Source organism: Vulpes vulpes, chromosome 14, assembly GCF_048418805.1.
Source record: "Vulpes vulpes isolate BD-2025 chromosome 14, VulVul3, whole genome shotgun sequence".
In the NCBI taxonomy this organism is placed as follows: domain Eukaryota; kingdom Metazoa; phylum Chordata; class Mammalia; order Carnivora; family Canidae; genus Vulpes; species Vulpes vulpes.
Window position 1 is genome coordinate 128,062,961 of NC_132793.1, and position 20,121 is coordinate 128,083,081.

The 20,121-nt window shown below is 35.4% G+C and overlaps 1 protein-coding gene across 7 annotated transcripts in view; it reads right to left on the reverse strand.

Moving 5' to 3' along the window:
- Positions 1-11,326: 11,326 nt before the first annotated feature.
- Positions 11,327-20,121, reverse strand: part of PCDH7 (protocadherin 7) — a 413,531-nt gene continuing 404,736 nt past the window's right edge. For 4 of the 7 annotated variants that reach the window (XM_072737922.1, XM_072737921.1, XM_025997486.2 and 1 more), the window contains one exon: positions 11,327-15,657. In XM_072737922.1, coding sequence (XP_072594023.1) covers positions 15,281-15,657 — 377 coding nt within the window. In that variant the 3' untranslated portion in view covers positions 11,327-15,280. The remainder of the gene's footprint in view (positions 15,658-20,121) is intronic. The other 3 variants (XM_072737923.1, XM_072737928.1, XM_072737925.1) reach the window with 3 other exon arrangements.

Consider the following 20,121-nt stretch of genomic DNA (forward strand, 5'->3'; position numbering starts at 1 on the left):
TTTATTAAATGACTGAGGAGGAGGTGCCCTTGGTGTCTAGTGAGTGGAAGCCAGGGATCCTCCTAAATACCCCATAATACCCAGCCTCTCACAACACAAATTCATCTGGGCCGAAGTGTAAATAGTGTCACTGTTGAAAAATTTTGCTTAGAAAAAAAACGCTCGCTGTGCCCTCACAGTGAGTGCTCAGTTAAGGAAAATTCTCTGCACAAGACACAATTATTGAAGCAGATCTGAAAGTTCTCATTGGAAGGTGGGGCAGTGGTTAAGCATATAGAAGTGTGGACCTTGGGGTCATCCAGATGTGGTTTGGGAGTCCTAGGTCCTTTAGGTCAAATAATTTAACTTGATCAAGACTCAGTCTCCCCATCTGAAAATGGAGATCATAAAAGCTAATTTTTCTATTTGCTTAGATATAATTGCGGGTTGATATTACACTCAGAGTCTACAACATGCATAGTTGATAAATTACCATGGCTTGTATTATTGTTGTCGTTATTATTCTGAAAGCATGAAATTAAACATACATTAAGAAATTTCTAGGCTTTCCATCAGTAAACTGACCTCCAAGTTAACTAAAATCACATCACTTCATGAAAAGGAAATCTAAGCAAATTCATTTTTCATCACAACCAAGGACTTGCCATTAGCTCACTCCTTTCTAGTTCTTCACATATCTAGAGACTTCTACTGTTCCACTAACACATGTTCTTCTTTATTATAAGCTTCATAGTCATTACCTACATTAAAAAGCATATTATAGCTAAGCATCCAGGGGGCTATTTATCTTGAACAATTGTTCAACACTGCTGTGCCATATTACGTATGTAGACATTGAGATGCATAAACACAGTAAAAAGAGCAATCAGAGTGTGGGTGTGTGTTTGCGGTCTTCTAATTGTTATATGCAAAACTTAGAACATAGGATGTCTGGGTGGCTCAGTGGTTGAGCATCTACCTTTGACTCAGGTTTGTGATCCTGGGTCCTGGAATCAGGTCCTGCATCAGGCTCACTGCAAGGAGCCTGCTTTTCCCTCAGCCTATGTCTCTGCCTCTCTCTGTGTGTCTCCCACGGATAAATAAATAAAATATTTAAAAAATAAAAATAAATAGATAAATTAGAACATCTAATTCAGTGCTGATTCTAAGGAAAGCTATTATGATCCATTTTTTTTTTTTTTTTGGCTCTTTGCATTACTACAGATCATAGTACCTTTTCCTGAACAATGAATAAAGATACCTATTAATCAGCAATCAGTCACTCAAAATTAGTGCATTAGTGAATGTTGAGACTGTTGAAATATGCTGAATGATTTAGCAGATGTGCTCTGTTACTTCCAAGAATATGATTCCATAACGACATGTAATGTCAGTCTTGAAAACCGTTAGTATTGGAACATGATTTTTCCTATTAAAGAGAGGCCTCTAAAGCAAAGACAAGACATTAAGGTGTTTTACAAATCTTGGGAGTCTTGGGATTTTATCAATCTGAGTAGTCTTAAGTGGCACTATTCTCTCAGCGTTTGTATAACAGGAAATCCGAGGAAGATGCAGAAAAACCACTAAATTCTCTCTATTTCCATCTTCATTTCTATCCCCATTCCTGTCTCTATACAGCAAGATCCACGGGATGGGGGTGTAAATAAATGCAAGAAGCAAAGATTCCAACAAGGAAGTGAAAAAAAGAAATCCTTGTGGGTTTTTATTTATTAATTATTTCTTTAAAGCTCCTTTGGATTCAAGAAAGAAAATGGGCAAATGTCTCTCATCCATAGATCAATTTGTTCTTCTGCCATGAGGAAGAGTGGGATGTGGGACAAGAAGCCAGGAGTATTTTTATGAAACTCTCTTCTGTAGGAAATGACGAATGAAGAAATGTTCTTTATCTCTCAAATTAGAGTTTCAAGGAACAGGGAGATGATTTTGAGCTGGATAATCAGAAAAAGTGGTAGGGAACCTAAGCTTGATCTACACATTGTACCATGTGCAGGATTTGGACAGGGTTTGGGGTAGAACACCTTTGGGGATTGGGAAAAATGACCTAGAGACTGATATAAGGCAAGTTGGGGAATATTGAATACACCTAACTGGGGCACACAGTGGCTGTGAGGAGTTAGGGGCAGATACAACTGGAAAGGTAGAAAGATAAAACGGCATGAATAGAACACTGAGAACACACATCCATTTTCTGTGTTTTCAAGTATTTGATTTTCTCTTTATGTCATTAAGCACATACTGCAGGGGCTTGAATTAAAATGTTCAATAAAAGGCAGATGGTAGGTAAACTCTTCAGGGCTCTTTAGAAACAACTCCATGGTGCTCTAGGATGCAGACGTGATGGAATAATCCTTAGGGCACCAAAATGGGAATCAATAAATCCAAACCACTTTCTCTCCTTGGGTCCTCCTCTGAATCGGGAAGAGGGTCCAAACTGGCTCCCAAAGGAATCACCTACCCAGTATGTGGCCACAAGAAAATGGGGAACCTTAACTACAGACAACTGGCAAAGGGGAACTGGGGTATTTAAATAAAATACGATAGAAGGAATGTTTGATTGATGAAAACAGTAGGTAGCTGCCATTGTTGATGTATCAAAATAATGTGAAAGAAAGATTAAATCCTATACAGGATGGGTGTAAAAAAATGGAAGTCAGAAGTAGGGCACTTGCAAGACTGCTGCAGTGTGGGAGTAGGGACTCCTGTTCCTCCCAATTGTGCTCTGGGAATACCGAATGCTTGCAGGTACAATCTCTGATTTCTCGGTTTCCCTCCCTTTAGCCTTTAGCATTGCTATTTCCTATGCTCAGAATATTTATTTTCTTCTTATTGCCTGTTTAACTACTCTCAATATTTCCATGTTAACCTTTATAAACCTTCTTTATCAGCCTCCCCAGGTGCCCCAGCCAGACTTTTTTTTTTTTTTAAATGTCCTAAGAACCATATGCATTATTCTCCTGTGGTATTTGTAATTACATTTAGTATTACCAGTGTTAACAGGTAACATTCTTCTTGAATTCATGGGGCATATCTTATTCGACTCTATATCTTCAGTATCAAGCATAGCGGCAAATATTTCATTTCATATATATATATATATGTTGAAATAGATTTATTATATATGATATGATGCCTGTAGCCTCTTCCTCCCACTAAAAGCAACAGATTTAAAGATTTCTTGTAGTTAGGTTATCACATTTTGTTCCATTTCACCTGGGCTCAACAGATTTCCGCAGGATGACCTTAAAGAAGCCAGTAAGATGACCAGCAGCCTATGAACATAACCATTTTGCCCGATTCAGTCAGACCATAACAGAACTGAGACTGAAGAATGTCAATTGAGGGGCACCTGGGCAGCTCAGTGGTTGAGCACCTCTGCCTTTGGCTCAGGTCATGACCCTGGGTCCTGAAATGGAGTCCTACATCAGGATCCCCCCAGGGCCCTGCTTCTCCCTCTGCCTATGTCTCTGCCTCTCTCTGTGTGTCTGTCATGAATAAATAAAACCTTTTAAAAAAAGAATGTCATTTGAATTCAATTCATGTTTAAATACCCACATGGGGCTAGTGGCTCTCATATTGAACAGACCATGTCTGATAAGTACAACTCTTGGTCGCAACAGCAGGAACGGCAGTGGAGGCAGAGATGGGCCAAGTCACAGCTGTGGCCAGGAAGAGATGAAGAGATTCATGGCAGTTAGGAGGTGAAGAGAGTACTGACACTGGATGGGATAATGAATGACCATTCAGCTCCCTGAGAGGTAGTGCTTTGGCTGCTGAGTTAGATCCAGAACTTTTTTCTCATAATTACTGCAAAAACCTTCAAATGTCTCAGTTCTTTGAAACATAAGGGCAAAATTATTTAATCATTAAATACTCGGTATTTTTATTTTTGTTTTTGTTTTCCAGGAAGGGAGACAAAGAGCAACCTTTGAGGATTCATCCCCTTCTTACTACCATTCTTAATATTATTACTCTCTAACTTTCACTCACCACTCCCAAACACCCACTAAAACACTCCTTTTCTATTTCCCCATTCTGAAATTCTTTCAATTCCTCAAATCTTTATACTCTCTCAGATCTTCTGGCCTGTAGACACAATTATCTTTGCCTGAAAACTTCATCTTCATTCCTAAACTTGGATGCCCCTTTGAGCAGCTATTCTAAGATAGATGCCCCACAAGTTATCCTAAACAACTTCAATTTTCTTATTGTCAAATATACCAAGTACCAAGTTCTGTATGATTCTTATTACCACAATGTATTTTTCCTCTGACTGCCTCCGACCCATATTATATAACTCTATAAGAGAAGAGATCATTCATATCTTGATCACCACTATACCCCAAATATCTGGCATTGTGTTTGATATGCCTCATTTAATTCTAGTAAGTTAATAAATTACATCCGCATTTCCTGGAGGAAATGCATAATGTTTAACAGTATAGGGGAAAAAAGATACATGAGTAATTTTTTTGCAAGAATATGATACATTTTCAGAAATCCTGTTCTGAATTAAATTATCCTTATGTGTTTGAAAATAAGGAAAAACAACTTTGAGAGTCATAATGGCAATGATTTTTTCTTTTTTTTTTTTTTTTGACAATTTATTTATTTATTTTAGAGGGTGAGGGGCAGAGGGAGATGAAGAGAGAAACTTAAGCAGACTCTACACAGAGCACGAAATCCGATGTGGGGCTCCCATCTCATGACCCTGAGATCATGACCGGAACCAAAACCAAGAGTCAGATGCTTAACCAACTGCACCACCTAGGTGCCCCTGCAATGTTCATTTTACTAGATGACTTTTCCATAAGTTTGTTTGCCTGCACAACTAGAAAAGACTGAGAAGTGGTATCACATCTTTGAGAAGCTATGGTTGAAATCCACTTGGGACACCCGGGTGGCTCAGCGGTTGAACATCTACCTTCAGCCCAGAACGTGGTCCTGGAGCCTGCTTCTCTCTCTTCCAGTCTCTGTCTCTCTCTCTCTCTGTCTGTCTCTCTCTCTCCCTCTTTGTGTGTGTCTCTCATGAATAAATAAAATAAAATCTTTAAAAAAATGAAATATACTTTCTGATTTGAATCTTAGCCTGGATGTTATACTGTGCCTGAGATGGTTGTAACCAACTTACTGGTTAAAATTGAATCAAATATAGCCAAAAAACAAATAAATAAATTTAAAGCTAATGGGAACATGTAGACATTCCAAGACTGAAGCTGACCATGACGTGAGTGAAATAAATGTGTCCCATCTGATTCCTCTGTGCTGGTTTCTTTAAATCTGTGTGGATGGAGTGATACCTCTGGGTGGTTTTTTGTTTGTTTGTTTTTTTGTTTGGTTGGTTTTTTTTTTTTTTTTCCCCATGGTGCTGCAGAGATCAAAGTCTTTTATTTATGAGTCTGATGGAAACAAGCAATGCAAATGCCATTTCCAAATTACTTCTAGTAATTTGGCTCCAACTCGCTATCATTTTTTACATATTTGTAACACAGGTTGAAACTACACCTCAGTATATCCTTCTGTTTACGGATCTTCCTGCCTTTCCCAAAGAGTTAAAATATAAATTGGTGCCTTCATCTCCAGTGAAACACCAAAGCGATGTATGATTCTTTGTCAGTATTGGATCTGATTACAATAGAGTGAAGATTATTTTTCCACCTGTGACACTGTCGTTATAATCGTCTGACTTACATTTATAGTCAAGTGGGAGTGTTTCTCTGATGACTTAGAGCCTTTAAACCTGAGGATAACAAAATGCTGGCTGTGAAGTACATATAAATCCTCAGCAGAGAGAAAAATCAAATCATCTGTTTTACTATTTGTTTTCATCTAATAAAAGATGAAGAAAAACAGAAAAAAGTGAGTCTAGAGCATGCCAGGCAATTTAAAGAAAGATGTCAACAGGCAGTGTACTAAACATCTCTCTATGCATCCCAGTAATTGACATAGCAGGAGCATAGCTTAAGTACTACAAAAAAAAAAAAAAAAAAGACTCGCTGAAGGATGAGTTTCTTTGACTAAGAGCTATATCAGGACTCCTGTTCACCCTCTTTACCAATAACTTCTATAGCCTTGAAACAAATTTTCCAATACAGCAGCATTCTCAACTGCTCTTTTTATTTCTCAAATCATGTATGGACTGATAGATAGTACCTGTCCATTTTGACGGAGAACTTTCTTTTCTCCAGTTGTGTTCCCAGATTATTTTAGTCAGTAAGAATGTCCATTGTTTCTTACAGTAGACATAGACTTTTATAGTAAAGCTTTTTCAATAGCTTCATTTCCAGAGTTTTAACAAAATCAGCTACCCCTGACAACTTTATAGTCAAAATTTGCCAACATTCGCAGTTGGAAGCTTCAGAGACAGTCATATTGGAGAATCCATACTGAAATAATCTAATTTACATACTGAAGAACCCATCCATGTTTTCTATGCTGATTAAACACTAAATTATAGGTTCACCATTGTTGTCTTTTTCTTTTTGCATGGTTATGTATTACTTTCTTCAAAATATATATTTCACATCTAATTTACAGGTTTAGCAGAGTTTATATTTAGTCTTTACATGGAGATTATTCCTTTGCATTAGTTTGGTAAGAACAAATTCTGAAGATATGTAGCATATCGTATATTTTACTGGAATAGGAAATAGCTAATGTCAAATGTTACACTGGAATAGTAATCTAACTTTTTCTTTAAAATACAGTTTTCTTTGGGGGCAGATAAAAAGTGTCCAATCTTTAAATCATTTAAAATTAAATTGTTTCTTTTATTACTCTTAAATTTGCCCACCGCCCATAATTTTAGAATACTTCAAAATGTTCGCTTTTTTAGTATATGTGCTGCCAAAGCGAGCACTCAAAAAGTTCACTTTTTTATATTGTTAAGGTAAGACTTGGTCAAGTATACAATTTGGAAAACATAAAAGAGAACAAAAAGCTACTCCACTTCAAGAATTCCATTACATTTGTCACAGTATTTCTGTTTATTTTAATATAAAACTTTATACTATTTTTTGCTGAACATAATATAGTGAGCTTTTATCTGTGGCACTTAAGTGGAGATATGCTTAAAGCTTTTGATCCAATGGAAAAAAGGCAAATCTCCTACTGAGAACTTCCAGAGTAAGACACACTTTTTAATTTTTTATGAAGTGGATGATGATTATTCCTGAAATGAGAAGATTATGAACTCTTTTCAGGTTGCCTGAGGACTTTATGCACATCCACCTGCATCTCTTACAAAGTCTGCTTTTTGTGATCTCGGGATGAGATTTTTATATTGCTGGTCAATGGACAGAAATGACCCTGAAAATTAGGGTAACCACATAATCTAAAGTGAGGGTGATTATTAGTGACTTTACTGGACAAAGACATGAACGAGTGCTGCCCTGGTCAAACGAGGACATAATTAATTAAGGAATAAGAAGAGAAATTTTGGTGATGGATTCTCAAAAATTAATATCAATTGAAGAGGTTTTTTGTATATATTAGGGTCAGCAAACTATAATTCACTGGTCATATCCAGCCCATCATTTGCTTTTGTATATCTCCTCAGTTAAGGATAATATTTATGCATTTAAATGATTAAACTAAAAAACTGGAAATGTGTTTTCTTTCTCATCATATAAATACATACATGATATCTGATTTTACTTCTTAAATTGCAAAACCTAAAATATTTCTTTTCTCTTAGAAATATTCCCTTTTCTCTTTGGAGAAAAAGTTTGCCAACCTTTGTATAGGTTTATACTTCTAGTCTAACCATTCATGTTGTTTATTACTTTGCTTCCTATCCAAATCTCTGATTTGGCATTTTTCACAACAGAGTAAGATATCAACCACTGTAAAGAAAAAGAAAAAAGATCCCTTTGAACTCCAGAGAATATAATTGTCCTCACAACACATGGATAAATACTGACTTACAAAGTAAACATATTATTAAATTCAGCTTCAGCTAAGAATTATCACTGAAAACTATTTATGCTAAAGATAATTTAGACTCATTTGGTAAAACTCAAATCTTTAAAAATTATCATAGAATACCTGGATCTCTAAAACTCTACCGTCTGTCAGTGAATCACAAACTCCATTTTAAGAAATACTAATCTATCATATTCCAGCGGTACTGTATGGTCTGGAAAAAAAACATTCAAATAATTGTTTCTCTCTTAAAGGCAGTTGTTAAAACTAAGAAGACCTCGCCGTCTTATTTTATTTTCTTATTTTTTTCTAGGTTTTCCTCCTCTTCTTTTCCATAAAGGTATTATGAAATGGTTTAAATACGCAGTCAAATTTTTATAACAATCCATAAAACTGCAATAAAAATGTCCTTTATAATATTCTATGAAACACACTTAGAAAAAAAACCGCTGATATTATCCAATCAAGTTACTACTAATTTTACTAAGTCTGGGATATTGTAATGTACTTTCAATTAAATTACCAAAATAAAACATCTTGTTTTTATATCTATCTTTAGATTGCTTATTCAGGTGCTTCTTTAGTGAACTCTTTTTTTTTTTTAATTAGGTGCATTGATTAACATTTTTATTTTTCAAAGCCCGTATTAATCTCTAAGATTATATCTGACATTTATTTGTTGACCTCATGTATCTTTTTTATGACCTTTCTCGTAATGGATCATTTGAATCATAACTTTTAATGGAAAAAATAAAACTGAACGTCACGAGGAAACTATAATTTTTGTTTACCATCATCTGAGAGTTTGGGGGCAAATTTTACATTTATTAACAATTAAGCATCTTCTACATATTCCCACAGGGGTTTCAATAAATAGGCAAAATTATATCAGTGTGGGTCACACATATTAAATTCAACCAATGAATAAAATTTCCATTTAACAACCGCACAACAGGAAAAAATAAAGTTAGTGTTAAAAAAGAACATAAATGTTTAGTATTCCACATTTTATATTCATATCCTTTCCTCACTCCCTGCAGCTTGGAAAATTTATATTATCTTTGTTAATCACCTTCCTCCATGCAGTTTATAAACAAGTATTAGAGTAGGGATAAAGATAAGAGAAAATAAACAAATGTAAGTTCAGTCCCTATTCACTCTGCCTTCTAAGAGCTCAAGTAGTGTTATTGTAAATTTCCATTAAAATAAAGCTGATTGGGTTTCAAATCCTCTAGTCTTTGGTTGGCTACCTAACATCCTACCACCTCCAGAGAATATTAGGTTTACTTTCAAAAGGGGAAAAACACAGAGCAAATAACTTAAAGTACAGCAAAAAACTTTGAGATGGGGACACACAAAAAAGTTTAAATGTAAAAACAGAAAAAGGACAAGACAAAAACTCAGTAAATGAATTTCTTTGTGAAATCAGCTTGCTAAAATCAACGTAAATTTGGAAATTCTGTGATTATCTAATCAATATTGATAGTGTTGACTGTCAATTGTAGTCATTCAAATTCCCACACCTAAACTGTTTGTCCAGCTAATGTCCAATCAGAACCTCAAGGCCTGATAGATTAGACCAGCGGTTTTCAGCAGGAAGAAATTAGGTTGTTCTGTTTGCAAGATTTACATTTGCTGTCAGAAATCCCATACAAATTACAATTCCTGCCAGGGTATGTTGTGCAATGTCAAGTGAAGATAATTACCTGCCAATCTGCATAATTAGTACCCCCATCCCCCAAATTCCCACTTACGGATGCCTATTTTATTCAGGTAAATGAGGAGAATTCTTTCCCTTGTCACTCTGCTAAATCATGCAAAATGTTTTGATTGGTACATTAGCTAGCAGGGGAAAAGTGTGAATATTGGCAGAACTTTGTGTTCAGTTTTTATTCAATCTGAGAACAATTCAATAAAAGTAAAATCCTTCATACATGGCTCATCTAATAGTTTTTTTCACCTTCTATTGCAAGTATTACGGGAATTTTGTGATGAAACTTATAAAACATTTGTAAACCATAATGTGTGCTATAAATGTAAGGTACTGTTGTGCTAAGTCAAGCTTCTAAGTAACTCGATGAAATTCTTCCAACAAATCAGAATTGGTAGAATAATGAGACCTAAGTCTTGGAAGCAATGCGTGCAACTTTTGTTGGCCTGCTTCCTGTCTACCTTCTTTCTAAATGTATCACTGTGTTTTTACATGTTTGAGGTTTTTAAAAGAATATATTTTTAACCTAAGAATGCAATTTTAGGGTAGAGATAAATATATATTTGTCAAATCTAAATAGAAAATTTAAAACAAGAATACATAGTGATTTCATCTTATGTACTGTTCCACTGACTTAAGTACTGATGTTTGGTTCTCACCATTAGAAATGCAGAAAGCCAAATGAATGCACATATCATTTATTCACCTCATTACAACTTGCAGCAGACTTTCTCACCATAATTCACTCTTAATTCCTTCTTCAGAGAAGGAAGGCTGCCAGCCACAATCAATTTACAAAGATATCTTTAAGAAAGAATATGCCATTCTATATAAAGTATGTTGGATTTTCATCCAAGAGAGAGGAAAAAACAGAGAAACTTCCATGCAAGGATCTTCAGAATGCCTATTTTCCCACATAGGTAGGTGTTAGCAGTGCTGTTGGGAGATGAGGCAAAAATTCCACGGAATCTATTAGTACATGTAGAAAGTATTTTCTTTCTCTTTTAAGTCTCTGAGTTGTATAAAAGAAGATAATTGACCTGTTTGAATAGATAACATTAAATAAATAAAGAAGATGGCCATTACAATTATGGATATAATCTGATAACAAAGAGTAAGCAGATATATATTGGTTGATGGAAAAATATAAAAAGTGGAGAAAGTTTAGCTAATGAAAAAAATGAGTATGATAAAAACTCTATTTTTTGTTTCAAATTTTTTCTCTACATCTCACATGATATAAGGCTTTTTTATGTCTCTAATATTTCTGTATTCAGCACTATTTTAGATTAAAAACAAACACTTTCTTAACAGAGATACATTTTGACTTAAATTAGTTTTGCCTGAAATGTGAAATTTCTCTAGATAACACATGAATAAATCAATCTTTGTATTAACGATGAGAAGTTCTTCTACTGCCCACTTAACATGTAAAAGCCAGCTAGGTAACTGTCTTAGGAATTATTTTGGTGAAACTGAAGAATCCAAGTTCTATTTTGTTAAAAAGCAAAGCAAGACGACAGCTATGCACGGTGTCCTCTAAATCAACAATTGCTGCAGCATTATCTTCTCTACTCCATCTTAATTTAGCAGAAATCAAAGGATTTTAAATCAAACTGGTACATGCATCCATTCACTTCTCGTCCAATCAAAACTGAATTACCTGTCAACAGAGAAGTACGCTTACAAGTGTGAAACCATTTGACCATGTTATATTTTAATTTGCAGAGACAAAAATGACAAGCAATTTATTTACATAAAACTGTACAAAAGCAAATTAAATTATGTAAAGTATTTCATAAATAGTTGGACGAGTGTTTAATACATTTCGCCATGTTTAGCATAGTTGCGTGCATAGTGACTCATAATAAACGATGATAAATTGTTCTCTGCTTCACTATCAACATCCAAGTAGCAGAACAATAGTCAATGATTAACATTACAAACAGATCGTACCACATTGAATGCAAGTGCTTAAAATGTAGGAAAAGTTGTCTGAAAGTAAACCCTAGGTAGCTAAAAGAATGAGGCCTTCCTCCAGATGTTGTATCTACCTCTGCCTCAATCACAACTGACCAGCTTTAGAATATTCTTGATCATCTCCACTGCCCCCCCCCCCAAGGACACATTGCATATTTATCATGGATACAATAAAACTAAAACTACTTGGGTCTTCAGCTTTCTCAGGCCTGTGTTTAGGATGGCTTGATTCTTGGCGGTTTCTTCTGGTCTGTGTGCTATTTTATTTTCCTATAAGAGAGCTTCCTAGGGTAGCCTTTCAGCCAGACATCTTCAGTACCATCTTAGTTTCTCTTCCCATAAAAATAATGCCTCCCTTGTTTTCTGAAACTCAGGCAGCAGGCCAGTCAGAAACCATACAGAAGTGATATCTGGAGGTTCTGAATGAGCATTAGATTTTAGACTGAAGCTACAGACATACACATAAATTTTAATACACATAAATTTATATAGTTACTCATTAATTTATAAATGTGTCCTAATGTATAATGCATGCAAAGTTCACTTGAGAGTCTTGTGTACAGAAAACAAATATGGTTTATATACTGTACAACCAAAATGAAACAGCAGCTAAAGGAAAAAGAACGAAGAAGAAAGAATAGAAATTCGAAATCAATATTTGACCTTGCAAAATGGACTGATTTCACCCCTGATAATCTCTCTCTGTGCTACTATTACAATAAATGCTTTAGCCTTCTAGTCAGAATTCAACAGCCCATGTTAATGCCTTAGTTTTGTTTTATGAATGAAAGATATTTAAGACTGGTCCATTATCTGAGTTTGTCAGAAGGCAAATTTTTAATATATTATTTATTATCTTCAGAAAATAAACATGGATAAATATACAGGATCAAAAAAGTTGGGAATAGCCCATTTTCCCTCATTGTCCAAACCCAACAACCGTTTTTTTTTACCATAACAACAGGTATAAAAGGCACAGTTGCTTGTTTTGCATTCACTCATTTATTTTTTTTTTGTTTCTTTTTATTGATTTTTTTCAAAAGCACTCTATATATGGAGTGGCACCAGATTTAGCCTATTCAAAATAAAAGTCATACAAACACAAAATATATTTCTGTGTCATGCCAGCTCATTATATAATAAACATGTTATGAGAGCTAATTCTACTAGAATTACTGAGAATACTTACAGTACACTGCATTTTATTCTTTCACACCCATTTTAGTTCTAAAGAGAGGCTCACGAGTTAAATGACAATGACATGGCTGTCTTGAATGTGGTGCAAACGTCATTGGGGAATGTGGATCCAATTAATCCGAAGGTCCAGTATGACCCGTATTAGCTTTCTAGACAACGGAAGGGTTTTAAGATAGAGTGAAATGAGCTATCTAATGGTTTCAAGTGTCTCATGAAAGAAAGAAAAAAAATGCATTAAAAAAGTTTGTTGAACACCTGTGTTATGCAATTGAGTATTTGCTTTGTAACGTGCAAGAAAAAATATGTATACATTTCATAAGTATCTTTAGAAGCATTTTGTCTTAATAGGTACTTACAGATTATACAAGGCAGAACTGCTTTAATGCAGTTTCCTAACAAAGTACTAGAATTGCATCTTTCCATCGTGTAAATAACAATCAAACATAACCATGTTCAATTATTGATATTTTAGTCCAATGTTTTCGTTTCAATTACATATCTTCTTTCATCCTAACTATTCTACGTAAACTAACATCAAAATGAAAACTCCATTTAAGAAAGAGCAGAAGGAAATGACCCCGAAAGAGTAGCCCACCAAACAGAGAAGTGGTTTTCAAAGATAAACATTTTGTTGACCTACAGTGAGTTTACAACCTCTTGTCCAGGCTGCTTCACCTTATAGTCTAAGAAACTCTGTAAAGAATAAAACTATCCAAAGCTACATTATTTCTACAGTTTGCTAGAGAGCCATCAGGCTATGTCTTAACCAGGTTGCAAACATTCAGTGTTGGGAACATTTGCTCTTTTCCCCTGTTATCCCCTATTCTGTCCCTGGATTGTCACTTTTGTCTGAATGTCCCAGCTCAGTTTCCAATTATGTAAAATCATCCTGTATAGAACAAATGACCCAAGATCTGCATATTCTGTTTTTTTTTTACACTGAAAAAACTGCATATTTTCCCACTTTGAGATGTACATACAAGGAGACATATCACTACCCAGAACTCATTTCTTTCATGTTCCATCTGGATTTGTTTTTGACATATTAAATAATGTTCAAAATCACATAGGTGACTGATCAATTAGGATGTCACCTTGTTTCAATGTTGTGAGTCTTGAAGTAGTGCTATATTGCACAGCATTCAGAATTAATGCACTTGTGTTATACAGAAGGGTGCGTTAGACACATAAATACAATTGGTAATTTGAAATGTAAATCATAAGACCAGCAAGCAAAACCTGAATTCTAAGATGATAATAGTGACCGTAACTTAAAAGACGGTATGCCAACATACACTTCTTTCCCTACGTTCCCACAAATATGATTTTTACGAGTAGAATCTTCCCTGATAATATTTTTTTGAAACTAAACTTGAACCTCAACTAATTGCCTACTATAATACCAAAAATACATCACTTTAGTTCTTCATTTTCTGAGCTTTCAAAGAAAATCCATTTTAAAAGAGAATGCAGGTTTTCGGGTATAGATACAATGTAAAATAAGCTAGTGTTTGTGTATTTCTGTGTGTGCGTGGGTTCAGTTGCTTCTGTTACTTAATGGATTTCCACGTCAAGACCAAATTTGCTTCATGATTTCCCTGATCTGCGGTGTGATCTTTGGCCTTTTAATGACACAATTGTTCCAGTTAGTTGGTAACAGCGGTGCTGTTCTGAAAATATATATATATAATTTTTACAAGTTATAATTTGCGTAATTGATACATGTGGTCAAGATTTTGTGTATACTAAGAATATTGGATGAATGTATGGGATTGAAGTTGATACCCCTGACTTGAAAAGAACAATGTATGCCAATTTGGGACAGCAATCTCCAACTGGGTATTGTCCAGCTGGCAGTCTTTGCTAGAATATTAAAGCTGTGAGAGTCTCAATATTCTTCTTATAGAGTCCCCCTTAATAAGAACTGTACCTTTACAGGGACTCTATCATTTTGGGGGGAGATTGCCTTTCATGGTGATTAATCCTATTCTGATGGTATATCTGAAATACATTTACCTGATCTGGCTTTTTTTGGAGGGGGGTTTGTGGGTTTTTTTATAACCAGCCGGATGGCATTCGAAAGAAATCAAAGTGACTAAATCATGCTTCAGCTTAGGGATAATGAGAGTGTGTTGTGTTCTGCTAATCAGGCTTGTTACCATGAAAGAAACTTGCAACCATCTTTTTTTTTTTTTTTTTTTCTCCTTGGAAGGGGATGGGGAAGAGGGATAGCGGGTGTCGGGAATAATCAGTGAGGGGGTTCAACATGCAAGTAACAAGGATGGTTTCTACATTGTACATTACAATCAGGCTAACAGTATCACTAAAGGCCTGATCTGGAGGCAGAAGTGGCAGGCAAAGCTTTGTCTCTTTGGTAGCCCCCTCTTTTGATTAACCGGTTTTTCTTTGTAAGGTTTTTTGCCCCTTATTCTCCTCATACATGAAAAGAACTTTGCTGTTCTTCTTTATAGCCTACAGGTAAACTTCTCTTCTAGTGAGAGTATTGACAGGAGATGGCTTGTATTCCCCCGTTTTGGTAAGGGGAATATCCTCAGGGTTGGCTTCCTCATTTTTGCTGAAACTAGCTGCACTGAAGGTCTCATAGGACGAGGTCAACTTTTTGTTCAGGAGGTTTCTGTTGCGGTCACCCATGATGGCAGCCTCGCCATTGGCCAGCTTTTCCTGGCTTCCTCGTTCATCAACAGGCATGAAAGTGGAGAGTTTGGGCTGGCTCTTCTTCCTCTCTGGAGAAGTGCGGACCGGCATCCAGCAGGAGTCTGAGTGGCCGTATTCATCACACTCACGGGTACACTTCCCAGTCAGGGCTACATCTGGAAGAGGTCTTGAATCTGAAATTCAAGGAGAAGGAGATGTTAAAGTTGGACATTCTGCAACAGGCTGTCCTGATTTCTCTGAAATTGGAAGGAGGGGATACATATACATACATATATATATATGTATAATATAAAATTTATCATATTATTTTCCTTTTATCAACGCCCCAAAGTTCATCATGCCCATAGAACTTTTTCTTATTTCATATCCTCTAAAGATAAGGTTTTGCGAAAACATCAAATATTGTGGAAAGAGAGGAATGAACAAATGAATGCACTTAAGCATGTAGAAGACAGGTACATATGCATTTGTTACAGGACAGGGACGTGTGTCTAGTCTCAAGTAGAAATAAAGCGCATATGTATATTTGTCTGGGTATAAATTTTTCCACATGCATAAGAAAAGTTATTAAATCCAAATAGATAATTTTCTGTATTTATAAATTATCCCAGAAATCGTGTACTTTTGCCAATTGGATTCCTTCCTGCTTATACATTATTCATGGAATGCAAATATGCAAAACCTTATATTTAAAATACATTCTAAAACATCAGGGTGACTCAGAAGTAGAATCTAAATTGACAGCATGTCATTTGGTAAAAAGGTAAAAAAAGCAAAGTACAAATAGGTTATGGGCGTGAACATACTAGCAATATCATCACGTACCCCACCCTAGCCCACACCCACCTCCCACCCACATGTCAAATGACCTAATATGTGCTGTAGAATAATCCCTTAAATGTTCGCATAGAAATATACTTGCCAACATGTTTGCTGAATAGGAATATTATGTGAAATGCAATGTATTGGGTAAATGCAGTCAAGCTCCTGAAGTTTTGATGAAATAGCATGTAGTCCTAATTAATGTTGGTGCCTAGTGGAATGGGAAATATCTTCTGTTACTATGAAGCTAAGTCATATTTAGAGAGTGCTTAGGAATCAGGATAACAGATGGAAATTAAGAATTGCCTGTATATGTAAGTAAAATCGTTAATATGCATCTGTCTTTGGAGAAGAGGTATGTATTTTCTTGCTACTACAATTTTTTTTTTTAACAGACTTTGTTTTTATTTGAAAAAGAGAGAGAGAGAATAACCTCTGGGGTTTTATTTAATATGTTTTGTAGTTTATTTTATTGCCAAACAGAAGAACATAATATAACTGTGCTCCAATTTACATCGTATGGCATATATATATATATATATATATATATATATATATATATATATATTTATAAGGCTTTGGATGTAAAAGACTGACAAATTTTAACCTCTGTAAATAAAGTCACAATGATGTAATCAGTGAGATTTGTCTATACATAATCCTGGGTAGATTTGGATTAAAATACAAGAAGGGGTTATTTAAATTATCCCCCAAATATTTATACACTCTGCTTTTGTCTTAACACACCTTCCTTTGTACTTTAACATAACATTCCTATTTTGGTTATCATTTGTATAGACTATTTCAGGAGTTTTTCTCTACCAAATCTCCTAAATTAAGGCAGTCCAACGCATACCATTTTTTTCCTGCCGTGATGGATAACTGAAATATTGATATTTGTCAGCCCATTGATTTTTGAACCACCATGGCCTGAGATTTGTATGCAGTGAGCGGAGAGTACAGTGAGGAAATGCCAGTGTACTTCATAGGAAATCTAGAATGACTTCTTTTTCCCAAAGGTAAAATGCAAAGATAATTATTTATTGTAGTGCACGTGTTGTGCTGCTATCTGACTTCTAAGTGGGAAGACCTTATCTATTTTATCATCAAAAGAAAAACGGCACTTTTTATTCATTTTTTATGCCAAATTCCCTTTGTGTTTTCCAACACATATATTTTAGATGCATTTAAAAAATCAAACTATTGGCAGATTTTATGAATGATTTTTGTAATCTGGTTAGTCTAAATGAGCAGAATGTGAGTTCTTTCGGGAATATTTTCTATCTTGGGATACTCACTTATCTGAAGCTGACCTAAATGCCTTGAATGGGAAAAAACCCTTATAGAAATGCAAAGTGCAAGATCAGACCTATCTTACTCCAAATATTCCTTTTTTTTCTTTTTTCCATTGCTTTAACAAGTTCAAACTTTTTTTTTTTTTCTCGTGTGATAGTGCCTATCAAAGACACAAAGAAATAATCAGGGCTAAAGGTATCAAAATAGGAAAGATCCCCTTGAATGCGGTTGTCATTCCCTGCAGAAATGATCCAGAATGTTCTCCAATCATCTGAGTTTACTCAAGGCTCACACAATGTGTCAGTTCACTTACACAGTGACTTACAAATTCCCTGATTTTCAGGGATTAATTTGTGTTTCCAGTTTCAAATGTGCAGCATTTTGTCTTTCCTTTGTTTGAGATGCATCTAGAGACAGCTCAGAGAACTATGTGATATGCAAACAAATCTTCTTACCTGTTGTTTTACTTATGTACCTGAACTCTGTGTAGCTCATGAGAAATTATATTTCTTTAGATTGACTCAATTTCTCATCAGCTAGAAGTGAGAGACTCTTCAATTTCTTCCCTCAGCCCTTACTTCATAGTCTAGATTATCTCCTGCTAAAATCGGTTTCCTCTTACTGCTTTTAACAAAAGACAACTTGTCTTCTCTGCCATCAGCCACATGTTGGCTGCCACATCTCTATCCAAGAAGCATGACTTTTAATAAGGATCTCCCATCATATCCAAAGTCAAACACTTGATTGGGGACCACAGTGGAAGTTGACAAGCCTAATTGGCTTAGACATGTTGCAGTGTTTGTCATCAGATTTAGAAAATAATCAAGAAAGGCTATAAGAGATTCATCACGAGCAATCAAAACTTCCAATCTTGATGACTCAAATGAATCCTCAAAAGAAATGCCAATGATTAACAAATGCAATTTGTATTATGATGCAATTTATTAAGGAAAGGCATGAGTGGAATAGTATTTTTCTGTGTTCTAAATTTTCTTATTTTAATTATGCAAGTCTATTTTTTTAACACAAAAGTTATAAAGGGTCTTAAAGAATCATCAAAGACACTACTTTCTCCCTTTCATAAAAAAAACAAACAAACAAAAACAACAACAACAAAAAACCCTCTTAATATGTCTTATTTGGTGGAATTATAGAGCTATTCCAGACCCTGGGATCAACTAGTAACCCTTCATAGTCTTTCAGTCTTTCACTGAAGATATGGTCTTGATATCAAAGAACATTATTTCATGCTTTAGTTTAGTACTATTTCTTTAAATTTGGACCTGAGTGAAGAAGATTTACTCAATGCCTCTTGTCAGCTGCCATTGAGTAAATCAATAAAAAGTAAAATACTCTATATCAAAATATGGTGGTGTTCTCTATCAGCATTGTCCACAATAAAATCAGTTCCTTTGAGCCCTCCTGCACATCTCCCAGCTTAATCACATCACAGCTTGAGAAGACTGGATGTAGAAATGGCATTCATTAGACCCTATGGCTCCTTTAGCATTACTTGGAGAGTTCTAGTTTTGCTATTTACTAGTCCCATTACATCTGTTTGGAGAGTAAAGTCTTTTCTTATACATAGAGTTAATTTCCTTTTGAAAAAACAGTCTTAAGACATCATAATGGCAAACAATTTTAGAACAATTTATATAACGAGAAAGTACTTTCCCACACTCATTGCTTTTACTTATCATCTCAGCCAAAGAGAAAGGAGGATGGCAGCCATGGGGGGTCCAGCCTGTGGGAGAGCTGAGGCCAAAGAGTAAGTGTTTTGACTTTCACTTTAGTGTTTCTCACAACACTACAGTGCTCCTTCTTAAAATGTAACAGCTGAGTGGTTAGAGGTCAATTACTGCTACCCAAGGCCATAAGAAAGAGTAGAATTACCAAAGGAAGAAAAAAAAAGTGTCTGAGCAGCACAGTGGATAGATGCTGCCAAAATCACAAATTTTTACCACTTAATGCCAGCAATGGTGTAACCTCCTTACATTTTCTAACGCGGAGGAAATGATAACAGATTCAAGAATTCCAGCTCTTTCTCTGAAAAGTGTTATTTGTCCTAACTGGGCTCGGTGGATGAGTTGGTTGCAGAAGATGCTGGTGCAGTAACTTCAACAAGAGGTGACAGACAGACAACATGTGAAATCATCAGAAGTAACAAGGAAAGCTTAGGTTTATGCAGGCATCTCATGTCTCCAGAAGCTGTCCTATACATTTCAGAAACCCTTACAGACATCTTTATTACAGAAGAGAACTGAATGGTTAAGGCTTTTGAAACGACAGCTCTGCACCAGGAAGGATTCTCACATGCTGAGTTACCCATTCTGCTGGAATCCTGGACACCCACTCTACTCCAGGCCCGTGCCTGGGGGCTGAAGATGCAAGGTTATTTTCATCCCTTAAGAGAAGGCTTGAAAATGTTGCATTTAGTTTTAAAATATTTCCAATGAGTTTTTTTTAAAGCTCAGATATTTCATGCTATATGCATAGTTTGCATATTTGTTTAACATACG